We start from the raw sequence: 19118 nt of genomic DNA, 5'->3' as shown, positions 1-19118 counted from the left end.
GATGCGCGAGCACATGAAGCAGCCCCCGCCACCGTCCTACCGCTCACACGACCCAGGGCATCGACCAGCAACCGCGTACGCCATCGGCCGCACGGGTGACATTGAGACTCTGCTCGAGACGCCTTGCCGCAAGAAATCCTCTACGCTCGATGCAGGGCGGTGGGTCGTGGGGATTGGTCGAAGTGGCACTATCATACTCCCTCGGATCCATAATAATTATCGTAGTTTTAGTTTAAATTAGTTTAAATTTAAATTAAACTTGTGACATATTTTTTAGAAACACAGTATAACCACCGTGCGAACCATCGGTTGGTTCTCTTATGACACTTATATTTTAAATAGAAGGGTGTATAGTATATAGAAACAAAATGTAAAGGCACACGAAGGTGTCAGGATGTCTAGATATGGCCAATTGGACACGAAATCTACACAGGTGGATGGCGGCCCCTTTCGGCCTTGCGATGCGTCGCTCGTGGCAGATCGGCCAGATGGCGCGTGGAACGCGTGCTGCTTTGTTTCCATGACTTGCCCAATTTAGCTCTGTGCCCATCGGCATCACCCGGCTCCGACCGTTGCTGACCCCGCCGCCGCTGCCGCCACCGTCCCGTTCCCGCCGTCCGTGCCAGTATAAAACATCACCTGCGACGAAGCTCACACCCGCACATCGCCAACCAACCCCCACCTACCCCGGCCACCTTGCGCGTAAATGGAAGCCGTCCTCAGCGCGCCAAAGCTTAGCGCCGCTCCCATCCGCGCCGCCGCCCCCGGCCGCTCCCCTCTGCCGTCTCGGGTCGTCGCCCTCACCCCCGCCTCGTCCGCCGCCCGTGCCCGCCCTCTCCGCTCTGGCCCCAAGGTGCGCCTGCCCTTCTCTGCTCTGTTTATTTCACCTGCCTCCTCTGCACCGTTTTCAGAGGAAAAGCTCTGCACTGCCCAGCCCACCTGGCCGGATCCGTTTGATCTTGGTCTCCATCCCAGCTTGCTTGGATCAGTGAATTCTCGGGCCACGAATTCAGAGTTCGATATGCAGTTCTCTTATACGAAAAGGATTTCTCCTCTGCTGTTTGTCTCCAGAACACCGTTCAGGCGCTGGCGCGGGACGAGATGCTGGGTGCGGCGGAGCCGGCGCAGTGGGAGGACGCCGCGGCCAGCCAGGGGGTCCGCATCCGCCGGCACCGCCGCCCCACCGCCTCCATGAGGGCGATCGAGGAGGCGATGGGGGCGCCGCGCAACATCCTCGAGAAGATCATCTGGGACAAGGAGATCGAAGTGGCTGAGGTATGCTTTTATTGCTCTCTCATACTCATAGTATTTGGATTGGGTCTTACTTTACTACAGAATACAATGGTGGCCCACTCTCTAGAAAAGAATACAATTATGGTCATTTTATAAGTCGAAACATGTATATCCATTGTCAGATTTCGAAGGACTTGACTGAAATCCACACACATGCATCGCTTATTTGGTGAAGAACCCATACACTAATATGCAGCCTTAACTGAAACTACTGACAGTGTTACACCTATAACAAGAAAAATTATACGGAGTCCGGATATTCTACAAATGGGTTACTAATCAGAGGCTCCTTTTAAACATCCTTGTTTTTTTGAGATCGTTAAACTTCCATGTTAATCGTAGAAAAGAAACCTTTAACGTATGATCTTCAGTATGCACATATGATCAAATAATAGATGAACTATTATTCATGTGCACTAGTGCTTCTGAAAATCATCATATGCGGATCCCTTAATATGGTTTGATTCGGATTCTCTTCACATTAGTGCTTACCAAGGAAAAACATTAAAACACCCATACAGATGTAGAAGTAATTCGTAAATCTGGATTAGCATGTTTGGTAGGAAACATAAGAAGGTCAATTAAGTTACAATGATATTGATATGATATTCAACAACATGTTGTAGTTTAACTGTGAAGCACCAAATGGCATACACTTGTGCATGTTTCTTATAATGTTAGGGGGGTATGGCTTCTTATATATGATGGGTGCTAATGTTCTTCTACAGGGGCTTGCCAGGAATCCTCTGAAGGAGGTGATTGAGTCTGCTGTAAAGGCTCCTCCTACCAGAGACTTCTATGGTGCTTTGGCAGCAGCCTACAAGCGTAATGGGGTACCAGCGTTGATTGCTGAGGTCAAGAAGGCATCACCAAGTAGGGGTGTGATCAGGGAGAACTTCGATCCTGTGAGTTCTGGTCTCCTTCAAGCTGCCATGAGCCCTGGTAATTTCAAAGATTAGTTAAATAACCAGTGCGGAAAATTGTTGTAGGTTGAAATTGCTCAAGCTTATGAAAAGCATGGAGCTGCTTGCTTGAGCATCTTGACTGATGAGAAGTACTTTCAGGTTCGTCGTTTGAAACTGTATCTGTGTCTGGCGATCTTAGATGTTGTATTTGCTGGGCAAGCTAAAAATGTATTTGATTCTACAGGGAAGTTTTGAGAATCTTCGGAAGGTGCGCAAAGCGGGAGTGAAGGTAATGATAGATGGATAAACTTTGCATGTGAAGAGGATTGTTCTCGGTTGCCATTTTTCTCATTGTACCGTTATATCTGTTGTTAATGCAGTGCCCCCTTCTATGCAAAGAGTTTGTCATTGATGAATGGCAGATCTATTATGCCCGCTCGATTGGTGCTGATGCAGTTCTACTCATTGCTGCTGTACTAACTGATATGGACTTGAAATATTTGCTCCGGATTTGCAAGGAGTTGGGATTGACAGCTCTTATTGAGGTTTGACATAACCTTCATTTTGTCTTTATTGAGGTACTCCTTCCATATGATTTGATCTTTAGTCTGCAGAAAACTAAGTTTCTGTCTGATTTTAGGTTCATGATGAAAATGAGATGGAGCGTGTCCTGAGGATAGATGATGTTCAGCTTATTGGCATTAACAACCGCAGCCTTGGTATGAGATTCCTTCTGGTGCTCATTTCGTTCAGTAGTTGAGTAAACATACTGCTATGTTAAGTATGATATTTTTATTCTAGAATTTTGATGCCACATTTGCATTTATCTGAGTCAAGAACTGTCCCTTGTATGGCTTATAATCGTTTTTCTTATTATTCGAAATTTATTTATGATGCAGAAACATTTATAGTGGATACTTCGAACACGAAGACGTTGTTGGAGAAGCATGGCAATGCCATCAGGCAGAAGGGAATATTGGTAATGTCTCATGCTAATGTGTGACTTTTTTTGTCAAGTTTTATATGCATGTATGTGCTTTGACTGAAGAAGAAAGATTAGGGAGTCCCTTAATATTTGTGCCCTAATTGGAAGGCATGACTGAATGTTCGCAGGCATACAGTAATTAACTTCTTCAAAAAACTTTATATGACATCAAAGCCCTTAAACATCTTTTTTGGTAGTCTGTTGAACCGATACACTTGCAGCCACTTGGATTACTGTCTCAAGGTATTTGGAGGACAAGTTTTGCAGTAAAAATAAAACAGGAACTATCATGCTACCCCGACCAAACTCTACACAATTATCTTGTACATGTTAAACGTTGGTATTATCTGAAGTTCTATCATTGTTTGGATGCTTAATGTTGAATGCACCTTGAAGTCAGAGACATATATCCGCTTCCTTTGTTGCAAGGGCCATTCTACTTTTGTCATCTCAAATGCTCATCGTTAGTTTTTTGCTGAATTATTTCCCCAACCTTTATGTATTTCAGGTTGTTGGTGAATCTGGGCTATTCAACCCAGATGATGTTGCTTATGTGCAGAATGCTGGCGTCTCTGCTGTAAGTCACCTGATTGCTTTTGGATTATGAAATATTTTCCTGCATGGTTTGAAAAGCATTATATTTTCCTTTCAATGTACATCAGTTTTGTTCCACAAAATATATGCTATCAGACAACCGTGAGATTTAGTCGGATGATGATACATTTACCGAAAGTACAAGTTTATTTGCTTGTCTAGTTATTTTAGTTATTTGAATGCAGTGAACCGTGTTTGACATAAGCATGCCTGTTGACTAGGTTTTGGTAGGAGAATCCTTGGTGAAGCAAGAAGACCCTGGGCGAGCCATCGCTGGGCTCTTCGGGAAAGAACTTTTGCATTGAAGCAACTAGATCGGGCTTGTTTTGGCTGTAGACTAGAAGTTAGTAGCTGCCAGGCCACCCGCGTGAAGAATAATGCTCTCTTGATTCCTTCCGGATGAGCAATAAACATGTGATTTTCTGATGCGGAAAATAAACATATGATACATTACTGTAGGTGTTGTAGGTACAAAGAAAAGATGAAGTTTGTCTATTTACCTTTGGATGAACCATCTGTTCAGAGTTGTATCTGCTGCTCCAATCTTGCAATGGAGCGTCAGCTCTGCACGACTAAACATGTTTGTTTTTCAGTTTTGGTTGGGATGCGCCGGCCACTGTAGTGCAACGCAAAGGCGACGCTCGAGAAACCCAGCAGCAAGCTGCTGAGAACTCCCCACAAAAGATTAATTTAATATCATGCACCCATAGGGTTACATATCAGATATTAAACTGATAAGAACAGATACTACACTTTATCTTAGCCGGAAGGCCGAGAAAGGTATGATTTGTCCGGTGCCCTGCGTCTCTTTTTATTCACTCGTAACCGCCTCTCTTTTTATTCACTCGTAACCGCCTCTGCTGAATTACCCGAGCGATATGGGACTATTCCAACGAGCCGGTGCCGCGATTCGTTAGCCCAACCAAAGCGGAACCTGGCTCCGGGTCTCCTGCCGTTTAGGGCCTGCCCAAAAGCCCATCCAGAAAGTAGCGGCCCACGGGGAATCGATGACCTAGTTCGTTCAGAGTCCGACGAGATGAGAGTCCTCTGCTGAGCTAACGTCGTGTTTGTTGTGTCGCTGTAATCGTATAGAAGTAGAAATCAGAGTCTTGCTCCTAAACAGGCACCAGAGAGAACTGATGTCATTCTCATGGTTATGGTGGCATGGTGCTCTGGCAGCAGCCTACAAGCGTAATGGGGTGCCAGCGTTGATTGTGGAGGTCAAGGGGGCATCACCAAGTAGAGGCATACTCGGGGAGTCCGTAGGTCGAAATTGCTCAAGAATATGAAAGGAATGGAGCGGCGTGCTTGTGTTGGGTTTGATCTGTTAGTTTTAACGAGATATAAAGAGAAAAGTCGAAACATAACGTTAAGATAAAAGTGGGGCCCACGGGACAAACGTCCAAGACCTTTTCTCTTTCGTGACCTTTTCTCGTACATGCCACGATCGGGGGCATCGATAACAACATGTGGTTTTGGTCCCTGTCACATCGACCATATATAAAGGAGAGGGGGCATGTAGCAATGGACCTGATGAGTTCACAATCTGTTAGATTCCCCCCCCCCCCCCCCGACATTCCCTCACCCTACCGATCTAGGGAGGCCAGAAGTGACGGGAAGACCACCACCACCGGCGACCGGGAGGGTTGTGCCGGCGTGCTGCCCATGATCATCTTCTTCTCCAAGCTTTTCAGCATGTGTTCAACGATCAGGGAGAGGTCATCGCTGGCCATCTCAGGTACACAAATTATAATCTTAGGTTGGTGTTCTAATTTCAGATTAGATCCTTATGTTGATTAGATTAAGGCTAATAATGTCTATCAGCTTGAGCATCTTGACTGATCGGTGAGAAGCACTTCTAGGTTCTGTCTTTTGAAAGCTGTATCTATATCTGAGGCTACCGGCCATACACCATTATGTTAAGTATGATGTTCATATTCTAGAAACCTTGAAACATCACATTTTCATTTTCTGAGCCAAGATATTCCCCCTTGTATGGTGAATGAATCGTTTCTCTTATTAGATCAAACATTATTTATGATGCGAAACATTTCTTGTGGATACTTCAAACACGAAGTCGTTGCTGCGGCGAAGCACGACAATGCCACATCAGAGAGAAGGGAATATGGTGCTAATGTGAAACCTTTCCAAGTGTTCTATTCATGCACATGTTTTAACTGTAGGAAAGCATTAGTTAGTTCCCATGACGAGAACCGCAACATAGTCAGGATGGTTAGCACGGGCATGATACATGCTAGCCTGCCTGGGTTCGAACCTCCGCGCTTGTAATTCCATTGCGTACTCAAGAGTTCCCCTATAATAAAAATAAGCTTAAGGGATTCTTCCTCTTAGTCTATTTAATTTTTTATAAAAAAATAGTTAGTCCCATAATATTTGTGCTCTAGTTGGAAGGCATAGCTGAATGGTTCCGTACATAATGTAATTAACTTCTTCAAAGAAACTTTGTACAACTTGAAAGCCCATAAACATCACACTTTTCAGTCTGTTGAATCTATAAACTTGTAGTCACGGATTACTGTCTTTACATTTGAAAGACAAGTTTCACACTACAAGTGAAACATGAACAAATTATGCTACACACACTTAACTCTGCACAATTATCTTTCCATGTTAAACTTCAGTATTATCTTGAATTCATTGATTGTTATGATGCTGAATTTTGCATTGCATTGCACCCCAAAGTCAGGGCAGGTTTCCCCTGCCTCTCTTGGACAGGATAGCAAATGACATGAATTGGCAATGGCCATTTGATTTTGTGTTACGAAGTGCTTGTCACTGGTTTTTGCTGATTTTTTTCCCCTCCAACCTTCTACGTATTTTCATGTTGTTGCTGAGCCAGGGCTAATGGGCTATTCAACCCAGATGATGTTGTTTATGTGCAGAATGTAAGTTATCTGATTGATTGTGGATCGGTCAAAAATTTTGCTAAATGATTTTAAAAAGCAAATCCCCCTTTCTATGTACATCAGTTTTGGCCCACAAAATATATGCTAGAAACCATCGAGCAGCCACGTCTTTCTTTGCACGTCAGATCTATTTTTTCGTGAAGAGATTTTTTAAGCCACGTCAAGTCTAAGTCACAAAAGTCACGCGCACCCGACACGCGGTATGCATATGAGGGCTGGTACTTATAGAGAGGAAGGCCTGATTTCAAATTTGGAGGGAGCCACAAAATAGGGCGGGAAGAGGATAGAATTTTGGCTCTGTTTTCAATCAAGATTACTCCCACGCCGCAGCTGGTAGAAGCTGATTGTAAATGTGCGGCCTAGATGCAAGATGCCAAGGATTGGTGACTTGGCTGGTGGATGGTCAAACTCCGGTAAATCATTTATGTCCTGTTTTAATTATTAGTCCTGGATGGTATCCTTGCATGCATCGCGATGGTAATCGCCCTGATTAATTGCCGGCTGCTTAGTTTTCCTAACGTGCGGTTATGATGGACCTATTCTTCAGGATCTGGGGAAGGTGGGGTGGGCAAAGGCAAGAGAATTAAGTGGCGAACTGCCGCTAGGGGTGAGAATCGTTGGTTGGGAGAGCATTGCTATTTTTTTCTCTCGTTGATTGAGACCTATAATTAGGGGAGTCCAACCATCTTACGTTAGGTCCACCTCTCTGTCAGCGCTGAACTTTTCTCCAGGTTTTCTTTGTGACACAATTGTCAATAATATTTTCGTAACAATCTTTATCTCAAGATGGATTCTGCACGCGCACTTGCCTTCTTCACATAGCCTGCACATTATGCGGTATAAGGCCGCAGGAGGAGGTCGGTTAGCCCCTAATTAAGCAAAACATTTAATGCAAATACGCTATAGGCTCAACGGGTTTTGAAACTGCATGCTTTTACACCGTGCCGGTTAAAGGAGTAGGAATTGTCGCTGCAAACCAAACGAGGGAACGAGGACTACAAATCAATTTGCCTTGACTAATCCCAGCAAACTCCTAGTACTAAACTCAAATTATCCTTCCTTAACATTGTCAAACACGCTTTCTCCGCCAGGCAACAACGGGAACCTCATGCACCGGTGATCGTTCCCTGTTAAAATCCCAGAATTACAGGATAGGAATCCGGTCACTCCTTGCCTGTATTTCGGAGGACATTGTTCTATGCTATATGACCGACGGCGATTTGCATCAATGACCTTAGTACCACAAGATGGAAATTGTTAATGCTGTTATTTACACACAGCGAGTCACTCATCATGCGCAGCCAACACGCGGCATGTGGCTAGGGGGCTTTTACTTATAGGGAAAAGCCTGAGATTTTTGAACCGTTCAAACTTCCAGGGAGGAAAAACAGTAGGGCGGGAAGAAGATAAATTTGGCTCCATGGATGAGGGATTCACTCTCAAATATGTCTGTTGCTTGAGAAGGATGGGTGTCCGAGATACACTATCCCACGGATCGGTGACATGGGCAATCAGTTAATTGTGAGATTGATTGATCTTTGATTGACCACTAGTAGTCTGTAATCTCGGTTTTCCATCCCCACCAGCTAGATAATTATCTGATGTGGCGAGATCCTAGTGGTCAGTCAAGTCAACCAATAAATCACGGGCATCTCTGCTTTCCGATCCACCCTCCAGGCTGAAACGAGATTATGCCAAATTCTAGCTAGTCCCATAAATCTTGCCTTTGACTATCCCTCCCAGAGGAGATTATGCCAAATTGGTTTCCCTTATTTTCTCCGAGATTTTCTTGTAGTATCGACATGGCCGGCCATCTATCCTCCTCTTTCCGTCAACACTGCAATTTTCTGGATTGAGATTTGGCTAGCTTAGTTGCTCACAAGTTTGATTTGGAGCTGATTTTGGATAGCATGTTGCTTTCTCTCCCAGGTGCACACGACTAGCAAAGCTGGCTAGAAACAAAGTTATTTCGTACAGCAAAAATCTATATAGAGGATGCATTTCCCTGTTTTCCAGGCATTTACATCACGGAGGATACCTAATACTACAAATTTGCAATTATCACCGATAATGTGGTGTTTGTTACCTCAGAGGTTCTTACTTCCTATTCTTACTTCCTATCTGTCTGGCAACACATAAACAATTTCTTCTTCCTACTTGTTTACAGTCAAGCTGGAAACATACGAAACAACTAGTAGCTCCAACACTCAATCCAATTCTCAAGTGCATGCTCATGTACATTCACATCACGTAACATCCTCTAAAGCATTTAAATACCTATAAAGAATTCAACTCAACATACGGCCTGACCATCAGCGAAACTACAATACACAGCAACATTGGTACAAAATCTTGGCCGCGCCGGGTGCCTGAAACAGAATGCTAGCATCACAACTCTCCATTCCTTCTCTATCACCACCCAACTTGTTCGTCGACCGCTCCATGCACCACTGCTCCTCCGACGTCGTGTCAGTCCCAAATGGCTATCTACCACCGCAGGTCCAAGAACAAGGCTCCGTCGGCGTCTCGTTTGTCCATTCGCCACCACCTGCATGCACAACAACAAATCAGAAGGCATCAACAAAATGAGATAATGACTGGAGGGCGTTCCTTCGAGATGAGCTACACACACTGTTTCTTACACAATCATATCAAATAAATAAATAAAATGGCAACAACAACATGACTCTCCTTTCTCTCTTTCTTTACATGCATGAGCATTCACTCAAGAACATGGAACTAATATCCAAGCTAACCACATAACATGTATCACAACACACATCAGCAGCCTTATTTACACACACAAAAATTATTGGTTTCCATCCAGAATGCTACAACCTACTCCAAACGCATTCCAAGCAACTCCAAGGGACATGTGCTACCAAAGGATAATAACAACAAGAGAGTTTCTTCAACTTCTAATCAGCAACCAACCAAAGTAAAATGCATTTGCATGTGATGATCAAGCTTTGATAGTAATTCATCAAGCCAACAATTTTCAAATCATTCAGGATATGGAGAAAGACAACATCAACAGTTTAGACATACTTCAAACAAAAATATGCATTGGGTCACAAAACTTGTTTATCCCTATCTATTTAGACATGGCATCAAGGACCTCACCTGAATAGCTTGTAGCCAAGGCAGAGCATCACCACCGCGGTTGCGTCGCGGACCAAGGAGGGAGGCCAGGTAGTCGAAGCCAAGGGCCGGCTGTGGCTAGTACAGCAGCAGCCCAGTTGGAAGCCAAAACGGCTATATTCAGTAGCCAGGGTTAGGTGCATGTGCCAGGACGTGCTTGAGAAAAAGGAGCATAGAGCTATGAGCAAAAGAAATAACGCAAAATTTCTTATTTCACTTCAGTTTCATCATCTGAGCACAGCACCCCATCAAAACATATAAGAATGAACCTTTAATAATTCACAAGCCAAGGCTTAAAAGATGGAATCATAATCTGTAATCTGGAAAACCTGCATGCTGCTTATTTTAAATTTATACAAAGCCAAGTCTATATTATTTGGTAGAAAACATCTTGTAGGATAGGATTCCTAGTAATATCCTCCTAACAGCACATAAATAAGATTCCTACTCATAATTTTGATGAAGGACTTCACTGCAAGGATCCATGATACTTGATAAATCAACATCAATTCGGGTTCTATCATAGAAAATCAATAGTTCTGACAGAAAACACACAAGGACCGTCCCTTGTCATCATGACACATGAAAACTTTAGGACAAGCATTATTCAAGTATATTAAACAATGAACAATGACTAGCACCGATCAAAATAAAGCATACTCTGATAAATAGGCAAATCAACAACACATGAGGGGAGTAGGAGACAAGTACCACATGTTACATTTATGGTCCTCGTTTAGAAAATACCTCGATCTTCTAAAACCAAGGCAAAACAAAATCTCATCTCTGGCCAGTCTCATCTTCTTCAGCAATCATTGTTTTGTAAACTATACTGTTGTTCAACTTGAACCGATTATGGTTCCAGGGAAAAGGCATGGTGGACAGGTAGCACTGCAATAGTTGATTTCCAAGGTGCAAGGTCAACCTCCATCTGCAACATGGCAGCATCAGACAAACCCAGATCCAGGTGAGATGTTCATGTATCGGTTGCATCAGTTTCCCTACACACAGAAGAGAAAGAGCAAATGTGGGATTCTGGAGTGGGAAAGTAATAGAATAAGGAAAACATTTACACAAAGTCAAACCTGGAATGATACGAAAAAGAAGCTTCAGTGGCTGACAAGGTTGTTTCTTTAGCAGAATTTGACAAAGACCTATCAGGAGAAAGAAAGAAAAAGCAACATATTAGTCATCCAACCCATCTTTCCCATTTGAGCCGTGCAACATCAGAGCAAAACAAAGAATAGGCTTGGTTACTCATTATTGAGATCATAGTTATGCAATAGAAAGACAAGGCTTCTTCACTACATGACAACGCATGATTCCGGTGTCCACAATCCAAAATAAAATAGCTTCCACTGTAAATAGTTAGAGGATAAATTTTTTGCTTGTAGATATCAGGCTATTACGAGATGATGAAAACGTATTTTTATCCCACTAAAATGAGTGTACTTTCACTCAAGGTGCAAAAGCCAAGGCGAGAGCTTCCTTGTACATCTTTTGTCCTATCATTTTAAGCTAGCTTAGCCATGTGAGAAGTGATAGCATGGTATTAAAGGCATCCCTAAGGCGTCGCCTAGGAGACGCTTAGGCGTCAAGGCGCCCGTCCTCCGCCTTGGAAAATCGACCGCTTAAGGCGCCTAGGCTTCCAAAGCGCCCGCCTAGGCGTCGCTTAGGCGTCAAAGCGCCCCTGGCCGCTCTAAGACGCCTTAACACCTTTAAAACCATGAGTGATAGACACTGACCGATGTGGTCACCGCTCCAGGATCATGGTAACCAGGAGAATGAATGAAGCATGAACACAGAAGGTAGGACACAAGTGACAAGTTTTCAAAAGCATTTACTTTTAAAGACCAGCCAGCAGTAAAAGAAAGTTTCACCAAACTAGTACAAATGTTAGCCTTCAGACTGAACAAACAAAGCAACTACTGGTAAACGCTTTTCCTAGTACAGTTTAATTGTTTATACTCGATGAAATATCAAGCTAGGAAGATTCAGACTTTCGTGATCCATATTTCTTTCTTATTAATTGATGAAACAATTTCAATGCCAGGCAACAATTCAACAAGTATCCATAAGGCAGCAAACTTAATTTATCCTAGGCAACATATATTGCATTGAATCACAAAACAGGAGTTTCCCAGCCGGCGACCTACCACCGCAAGTCCAAGAACAAGGCTCCGTCGGCGTCTCGTCTGTCCATCCGTCCACCACCTGCATCCACGACAACAAACCAGAAGATATCAACTAAATGAGATGAAGTTTTGGGGTGTTCCTTGGAGGTGAGCTACACACACACTGTTTTTTACATCATCATATCAAATAAAAGAAAAGTGAGAACAAGATTAGCATCGAGAACATTCATTCATGTAGGAATAAAAAAATAAAATTATTTGTAATCTACATTTAGTAGCAAAATTTTTTCTTATGCTATCTTCTTAACCAGAACTAGAACAATGTAAAATAATGGAGTTATACTCCCAAAACAGGATAGGACCAAAACCACACAGTACTAAACATCAGGATTGAGAGCTATAGAACAGTGAGTCGAGGCTAGAACACAAAATCATCAAGTCCATTAGCTTCCCAAGCACACAAGCATCAGGACCTCAAATAACTAGGAATATATATTAGATTCCTAGCAACAGAATTTAGTAAGTTAGATGGCAAGGTAGCAATCAAATGCATAATTCTAAGCCCCTGATGGCCAGAGAATAACATAGCCACTGTAAGTGTAAGGGACCCGAAGATCAAAGGGGTGAACCAAGAGCTCACCATAGAGGCTTTAACCTAGACCAGGGCACGACGTCCTTGAGACCAAGCTGAAACACATCCACCTGACCAAGTGGAACCGGCAGATAACAGAAACAACATCATTAAAATGTTCATTACCAATACTATTCGGTGGCGCACAGAACGAACTAAGCAACTAAGCACCAGACCAAGAGGCAACACATTTAATAGCCAATAGCATCCAGCCATCAACTAAGCAACAATTGACCCCTCTAAATTAAAAAGAAAGCTCTAGACTACAAAACGGGAACCCACTAAAACATGCTATACCAAGATGCTATAATTTCAAATTTGCACAAACAGCCCAGCCACAAGGCAGTAATGACATTCATCATGTGAAATCAACCCAGCCAACAAAGCCACTTGGCATGCCAAAATAAATCCATTAGCAACTTGAAACATATAAGCAACTGTGACCAGCACCAAGTATGCATGTGGATCTAACAAAGACCAATAAGTGGAAGCGGTTCAACATCATGTTAGCGTGCTATGCAACTGACTCCTTCATTAAATGACTGAGTGTTACCTTGTACACAACATTAAAATGAAATCTCATGGCTCATAAATGGCAATCGCGTGCAGCGATGAGGAGGTAGCAAATGAAAGTCAGTCAAAAAAACACCCTTTGCACTAAATTAGTTAATAGTGAACCATAGGACGGTACAGTTTGGACAAGAGTTAACAAAGGACTGAGAATTGGGACTTCGTACAAACAATGGAACTCTGGATGTGGGAGACCAATTCGACAACTCATTATGTGAACCAAGACGAAGGTGCTATGATTGGTGAAATAGCAGAAAAATGAACCATAATATAAAAGAGATCATGCCAAATAAGACATCATGGCTAATTGGGTTATACTGGTAAAGATGTTACACTTTTGCTTACACGCATAATCAATGCCCCAAAATAGAGCTGAACTATCTGTGATGCAAGTACTCAAATTTGGAAAATGAGGAAATCATGTGGAACTTCTCAATGACCAAGCTTATCTAAAACTCACAAATGGATGCACCTTAACATCATGCATAATCATCCTTTCTACCATAAAATAAATGATCTACAGGCAGAAAACAAACCTTTGCTGACATTGCACCCAAACTTGTTGTTCTACTTCAGTGGATCTACTAAACAGCCCTGTAAACATTTAAGTACATTGTTTTTTCTTGCACTATAATTGCTGAATGCTTCCTCGATCCTTATAAAAAAAGAAGAAAGATAAATACAAAGTTACAGGAAAAGTAACAATACTATGAGCTTGAATAGGAGGCATACATAACTAGGAATGAATTCTTGGGAATAGTGGATGGTAAAGATCCACCAAACAAGTAGTAAAAGTTAAACCTTCAGACTGAGCTAACAAAGAAACTACTAGTAAAGGCTTTTCATAGTAGAGATTCATTGCCAATACTCTATAAATATCAAGTCTAGGAAGATTGAGACTTTCATGACCCTGCTGGAGATAGCATTCAACATGACTAGCTTAGCTAGAAAACTGAAGAAACTACCAAAGCATAGCATTTATTGTTTCATCAGCATTTTAACTGAGAACTAGATTTTTGCATATTTTGTCTTGCAAATTAACCATTCCAGTACGACAGGCCATACATAGCCTAGATAGTGAACTGAACGAAACGTTTGAACATGGCAGGATTATACTTCTGCAAAAATCATACGGAGACAGCAACAAGTACAAAATGTGAACATTGCTCAGCATGAACTAAGAAAACTATCTTACGTATTAAGGCGTAAAGAATATGATGATCAATCTTAAATGAATAGATGCATCAAGTCCAATCCTAAATGATGATCATTCTTTCAGCAACACTAATCCTAAACAAAGCTCAATAGTTATCTAAATATTTGCTTGACATAATTACACCATGAAGGACCATGTAGACGCACACAAGCCATGAATAGCGAAGATAGTATAACCTTGGTACTGTATAAAACAGGCCACACGGGTCGTAAATCGTAAAAACAGGCAGTACGTTTTTACTCTTCACCTTCACTTCCTGGGAAGGGTTCACCTAGTTGACATGCCACCAAACAGTTCAAATATATGATCTAATCAAAGTTCCATAGCTGTAGATAAACAACCTCAAATCCCATCCTAGAACTCAGAACCGAATCTCAGAGTATGTAATTTAGCCACTTGAGCCTTGTTCCTACTCACCAATACTAATGCAATAACACAATCACTGTCCCACACAAAACATACATATGTTATCCAGTGCAGAAGCGTCACATTTTCAGTGCATAGATAAACACACCAGGAAATTGGGAGAGCGCATTACATAATGCCAGTCAATGGACAAAGTAAACAAGTAAAAAAGTTTCTGTACAAGAGAGCCAGGATAAGCTTATCTTCATCAACAATGAATTATACATAAATAAACATTCTTAAAATTGTAGCCTTTTTGTTCCCTGTTTTGATTCTCTATAGACTTACATTTCCAATCAAGCTATGCATCTAGATGTATATTTGCATTTGCTTGAAAAGCCAAAAACATGAAAGAATTTATCAAATTTGAGTTGGAAAGGGAGAAGAAATTTTCCATTTCTTGGATTGAAATACAAGCATACCAGGCAAAGAAAGAAAGAAAAAAAAACACCATGTTTCAGAATGCATTGGGTGATCCAAAAACCATATGCAACAAGTAGGTACCTTATACTAGAAGCATTGGCAACAGTAAAAGTACCAACATTCTCCTTAGACCTTTGTCAAGGCTTCTTTAGTTTCATTAGATCAAACTACGGTACATAAAATACTTATATTAAACAGTAGCATTGTCGCATAAAATAAATTTAAACTACATATCACGAAGTAGACAGATCGAGTTCACCTCCTTTTAGTCTCCGACAGAACACAAGTCTGAACCCAAATCAGTTTCGAATGTTTGTGAAAATCATGGTATAATACTTGAATGAAACGGGCTCAAATCAAGAACATATTCAACCAAAATAGGCAAAGGCCTTAAATTCATCAGAGGGGAAAATAGGAAAAAGCTTTTAAATTTAGCCATCAATCACCATAAGATCAAATAATACAACATCAAATTATCCATAAGTTCAAATTTCATGCCACAAGAAGAAACCTAACGAAGCTGGTTTGCAATTTGAGAAGAAAAATGAAACAACAAATAATTCAAAGGAAAGACAGTAAACTCAAGCACCTTTACTGCAAGAAAGGTAAACAAGAGGATCATATTATCTCCTGATTTTCAATTCCCAAAGTAAATCTAACACCGGCACAAACACACTCAATATTCACACCTGACGAAAGTCTTCGAACACCACAAGGAGAGGGCAAATAAGTCAAAAATTTGACAAATAGAATAAAGAAATACTCAGCAATGCATGCCATAAACCAGCCATGAAAGAATACATAACAATACCAGCAACACATCACACAGAAATCAACCTTGTGTGCAGCAAAACTTGCGGAGAATGACCAGCCCAAAAAAGCAAAAAATCATCAGAGAAGGCAGCGAGAGGCAAATACATGACATTAGGGCATCTCCAACGCGGGTACGCAAAACGTCCGCGTGTGTTCTTTTGGGTAAAAACGCGTCCCAACGCGCGGACCCAAATGCAAAACGGACGGCCCGTGAGGTCCGGTACGACGCAAAGCCAGCTCAAATTTGCGTGACTTTTGGGGTGAGCCGGACGACCGCGGGCGTTCTTTTCCATCCGCACATGTCCGTTCGTGGCCCATTTGGCAGTGACAAAAAAGGTCCCATATATTCTCTCTCCTCTATCTCTTCTCTGTTTGCTTTTTGCCATGGATATCTCCATCACTCCTCGCCGAATTGAAGCTTGCCTGGCCAAGCTTCGTCGCCGCCCTCGCCCGGAGGCCCTCGTCGCCGCGCCTCCATTTTTTCATGCCTGCTGGAAGTCGCCGGAGCCGAAATGGCCGTGGTGACGTTGGACTCGACGCCGACGAGCCCGCCATGGCCGAGACACGACCTCGCCGCGTTCCTGGCCGCGCCTGGCAGCGGCTCCGGCCACGGGCGCGCCAGCCCAGGCCGTGCCCCGCGCCGACCGCGTTCCTGGCCGCTCCTCCACGGCCGTGCCCCGCACCTCGCCGCGGCTCCGTCCACGGGCGCGCCCACACCGCGCCGCCCGCCCTCGCCCGCGACGGCGGAGCCTGGGCCGAGCCCTGCGCCCACGCGCCGCGCCACCGTGCCGCACCTCACGGCCGTGCCCCGCACGCGTCGCACACTCCGCCCTCGCCCCAACCAAAATCGGAAGACCACGGCGGAGGCACGGACGTGCCGCTGCGAGCCGGCTGCGCCCCGCCAAGACGCGAGCGGGCCACCGCTGGCCGCGCCTCGCCGCGCCACCTAGCGCCGCCCCGTGCGCCCATGCCCGCACCACCTTCGCATGTGCCCGGACGCCGGCCGCGCCTTGCACGGACGCCGGACGCGCGCCGCCCCGCCCGCCCGTACCTCGCCGCGTGCCCTGCGTGCGTCCCTTGCCTGCGCCCAGCTCGCCTGTGGCGGCGGCGCGGACGCCGTGGACGAGGTCGACGGCGCGGCCCTGCGTGCGCCCAGCTCGCCCGTGGCGGCGGCGCGGCCGCGGAGGCCGTGGACGAGGTCGCCTGTGCCCACCTTGACCGTGGCGGCGGCGTCGAGCTCCCGGGGTGGCGGCGGCAACGTCGAGCTCCTGGACCGGCTTGCTCACGGGCTCCCGTTCGGAGGACACAGGACACAGTGCGATGGCCAAAATGGGTCAGAGCTGGCGTTGGGGAATAAAATCGGGGCACGGACGTTCGGCCCTATCCGTGTATCCGCGGGGTGACCCATCCGGATAAAATCGGACGCCCAAACGTGTCCATTTGGGTCACCCCGTTGGAGATGCACTTAGAGCCTTGGCAATGTCTGAAAACTAATTAACTTCACGTTGTGCAGAGGTCCAAAGTTGATACTAGGGCCTCGCCAAGTACCATGTATTACCGGAGACCTTGTCTTCTACTATGCTTCTGTAGGGTTGCAGCTTCTCTTTAAGATAATCCTGCACATGACATAATTTAACTTGTAAAGATAAAGGAAGCAGATTTTTTTGTTGGCGCTGAGATATAAAAATAAAGGTCAATATAAACAAGCACTAATGCCAAACAAAATAGTTGTACTTTTTCAGTCAGTAAATAGCAACTCCATAGTTAGTACTGAGTATTATTCAGTGAAGGCCTTAAACACAAAACAAATAACCTCTGTAAAGCATTAGTAACTTACTAAGCACATTAAGATAAGAAAGCAACCATTGTCGTAAATGACAGCCGACAAGTGAATATATACAATTAATAAAAAGGTGATATTGACCTATGAGTTGTGGACATTTCATTATCTGCGCAAGAAAGGGATATCATCGTTATTTATGATGCAACCAGAAGAGCTACAGCTTATGTGATAAGAAGAACTACACCATAATATGCATTATGCATTACCGCTGATACAAAAGGCATAACTTGAATTCTTATGCTCCTGGAATTCAAATTAGAATTCAGGGAGTAGATGTTGCTATATACAGAAAACTACATTCACAAAAGCAAGACATGTCTAAGCTTTCAATTAAATAGTAAACTCTGTTTCGGACAATTTTGGTGTGAACCCAAGTGCTTGAAAGCCAAACTTTTGTGCCACCTACATAGATGCATATAGAGCTCCTCTTTCTAAGGATATACACAAAAGGTGGAGAGAAAGAACCACAGAAACAAATCTATGACAATCTCTCATAATGCAAACCCACAGATTTAGAACTCAATAAACAAAATCATCATGTTCTTCAAACCATATTATTCACTTCCACTTCAACTCCACATGATATAATTTAGATTGAAAAGAATGCTTGATAACTACACAAAAACCAAAAGATCTAGAGGGGATTTTATTGCTGTTTGCCATTGGATTGATTAGAAATCTCGGGACCAAATGCAAACACTACATAAACTGTTTCCTGGCCCAAGTTTTCGACAGATATTCAGAGCTATAACTCTGCACCTAGAAAGGAGCGCCGCTGATCAAAGAATGAACAAATCACATAACGTGAGGTGTCAATCATCTGTACTAACAAAAATTACATGACGAGTTTGCAATACTTTGGACAAAGAGAATTGACTAGAAAAAAGTCACAGCAAGGCTTGTATGCATCTTACTGAATCAATGAAAAAGCAGAGGAGTTAATTACTGTTTCCTCGGTTGACAGCAAGGTATCTACCGACCTAGCAGCAATGCATATACGTATCTACTAAGTTGGGCAAGCACCGGGGCCAGCAAACAACACCTATGTATGCTTCGACCAAAGCAACTCCACAAAAGACGCAGATAATCTAGTAGGACTAGTAAGTACCACACATGACAAAATTCCATCATATTCAGGCCACGTACATTAGGAGAGGAACCGCTAGATATACAGATGAAAGATACAACAAATCCGAATGACAACGACGACTAGCCATCATCATCAAGCTACGTAACA

The 19118-nt window shown here is 43.5% G+C and overlaps 1 protein-coding gene, 2 long non-coding RNA genes and 1 pseudogene across 4 annotated transcripts; 1 reads left to right on the top strand and 3 right to left on the bottom strand.

The window, feature by feature from the left end:
- The first annotated feature begins 706 nt into the window (after positions 1-706).
- On the top strand, positions 707-4230 carry LOC124662758 (indole-3-glycerol phosphate synthase, chloroplastic-like). Its single transcript, XM_047200562.1, has 10 exons — positions 707-988; positions 1072-1275; positions 2022-2198; positions 2283-2357; positions 2443-2487; positions 2579-2743; positions 2839-2917; positions 3098-3177; positions 3692-3760; positions 3999-4230. The coding sequence occupies exons 1-10, from the start codon at positions 707-709 to the stop codon at positions 4080-4082; spliced, it is 1260 nt and encodes a 419-aa protein (XP_047056518.1). The 3' UTR covers positions 4083-4230.
- A 146-nt stretch (positions 4231-4376) lies between these two features.
- LOC124685612 lies at positions 4377-4561 on the bottom strand (annotated as a pseudogene).
- A 4110-nt stretch (positions 4562-8671) lies between these two features.
- LOC124684317 lies at positions 8672-9936 on the bottom strand. The gene is made up of 2 exons (XR_006996979.1): positions 9828-9936; positions 8672-9252 (listed from the first exon to the last, which is right to left on the bottom strand). It is a non-coding gene; the product is annotated as an uncharacterized LOC124684317 (long non-coding RNA).
- Positions 9937-10618: 682 nt separating this feature from the next.
- LOC124699162 lies at positions 10619-16147 on the bottom strand. Of its 2 annotated transcripts, XR_007001305.1 has the most exons (6): positions 15307-16147; positions 13718-13836; positions 12621-12682; positions 12002-12059; positions 10931-10999; positions 10619-10846 (listed from the first exon to the last, which is right to left on the bottom strand). It is a non-coding gene; the product is annotated as an uncharacterized LOC124699162 (long non-coding RNA). The 2 variants fall into 2 exon arrangements; XR_007001302.1 differs by having other exon boundaries at positions 13718-16147.
- Between the last annotated feature and the right edge of the window lie 2971 nt (positions 16148-19118).

The sequence above is a fragment of the Lolium rigidum genome, chromosome 1, assembly GCF_022539505.1.
Source record: "Lolium rigidum isolate FL_2022 chromosome 1, APGP_CSIRO_Lrig_0.1, whole genome shotgun sequence".
In the NCBI taxonomy this organism is placed as follows: domain Eukaryota; kingdom Viridiplantae; phylum Streptophyta; class Magnoliopsida; order Poales; family Poaceae; genus Lolium; species Lolium rigidum.
This window is presented reverse-complemented; position numbering and strand designations above follow the sequence as displayed.

Bases quoted from the DNA above. Each gene is read 5' to 3' on its own strand.
- LOC124662758 (XM_047200562.1), top strand. From the start codon at position 707: ATGGAAGCCGTCCTCAGCGCGCCAAAGCTTAGCGCCGCTCCCATCCGC. The intron at 989-1,071 runs GTGAATTCTCGG...GTTTGTCTCCAG, and splicing joins ATCCCAGCTTGCTTGGATCA to AACACCGTTCAGGCGCTGGC. The intron at 2,918-3,097 runs GTATGAGATTCC...TTTATGATGCAG, and splicing joins CATTAACAACCGCAGCCTTG to AAACATTTATAGTGGATACT.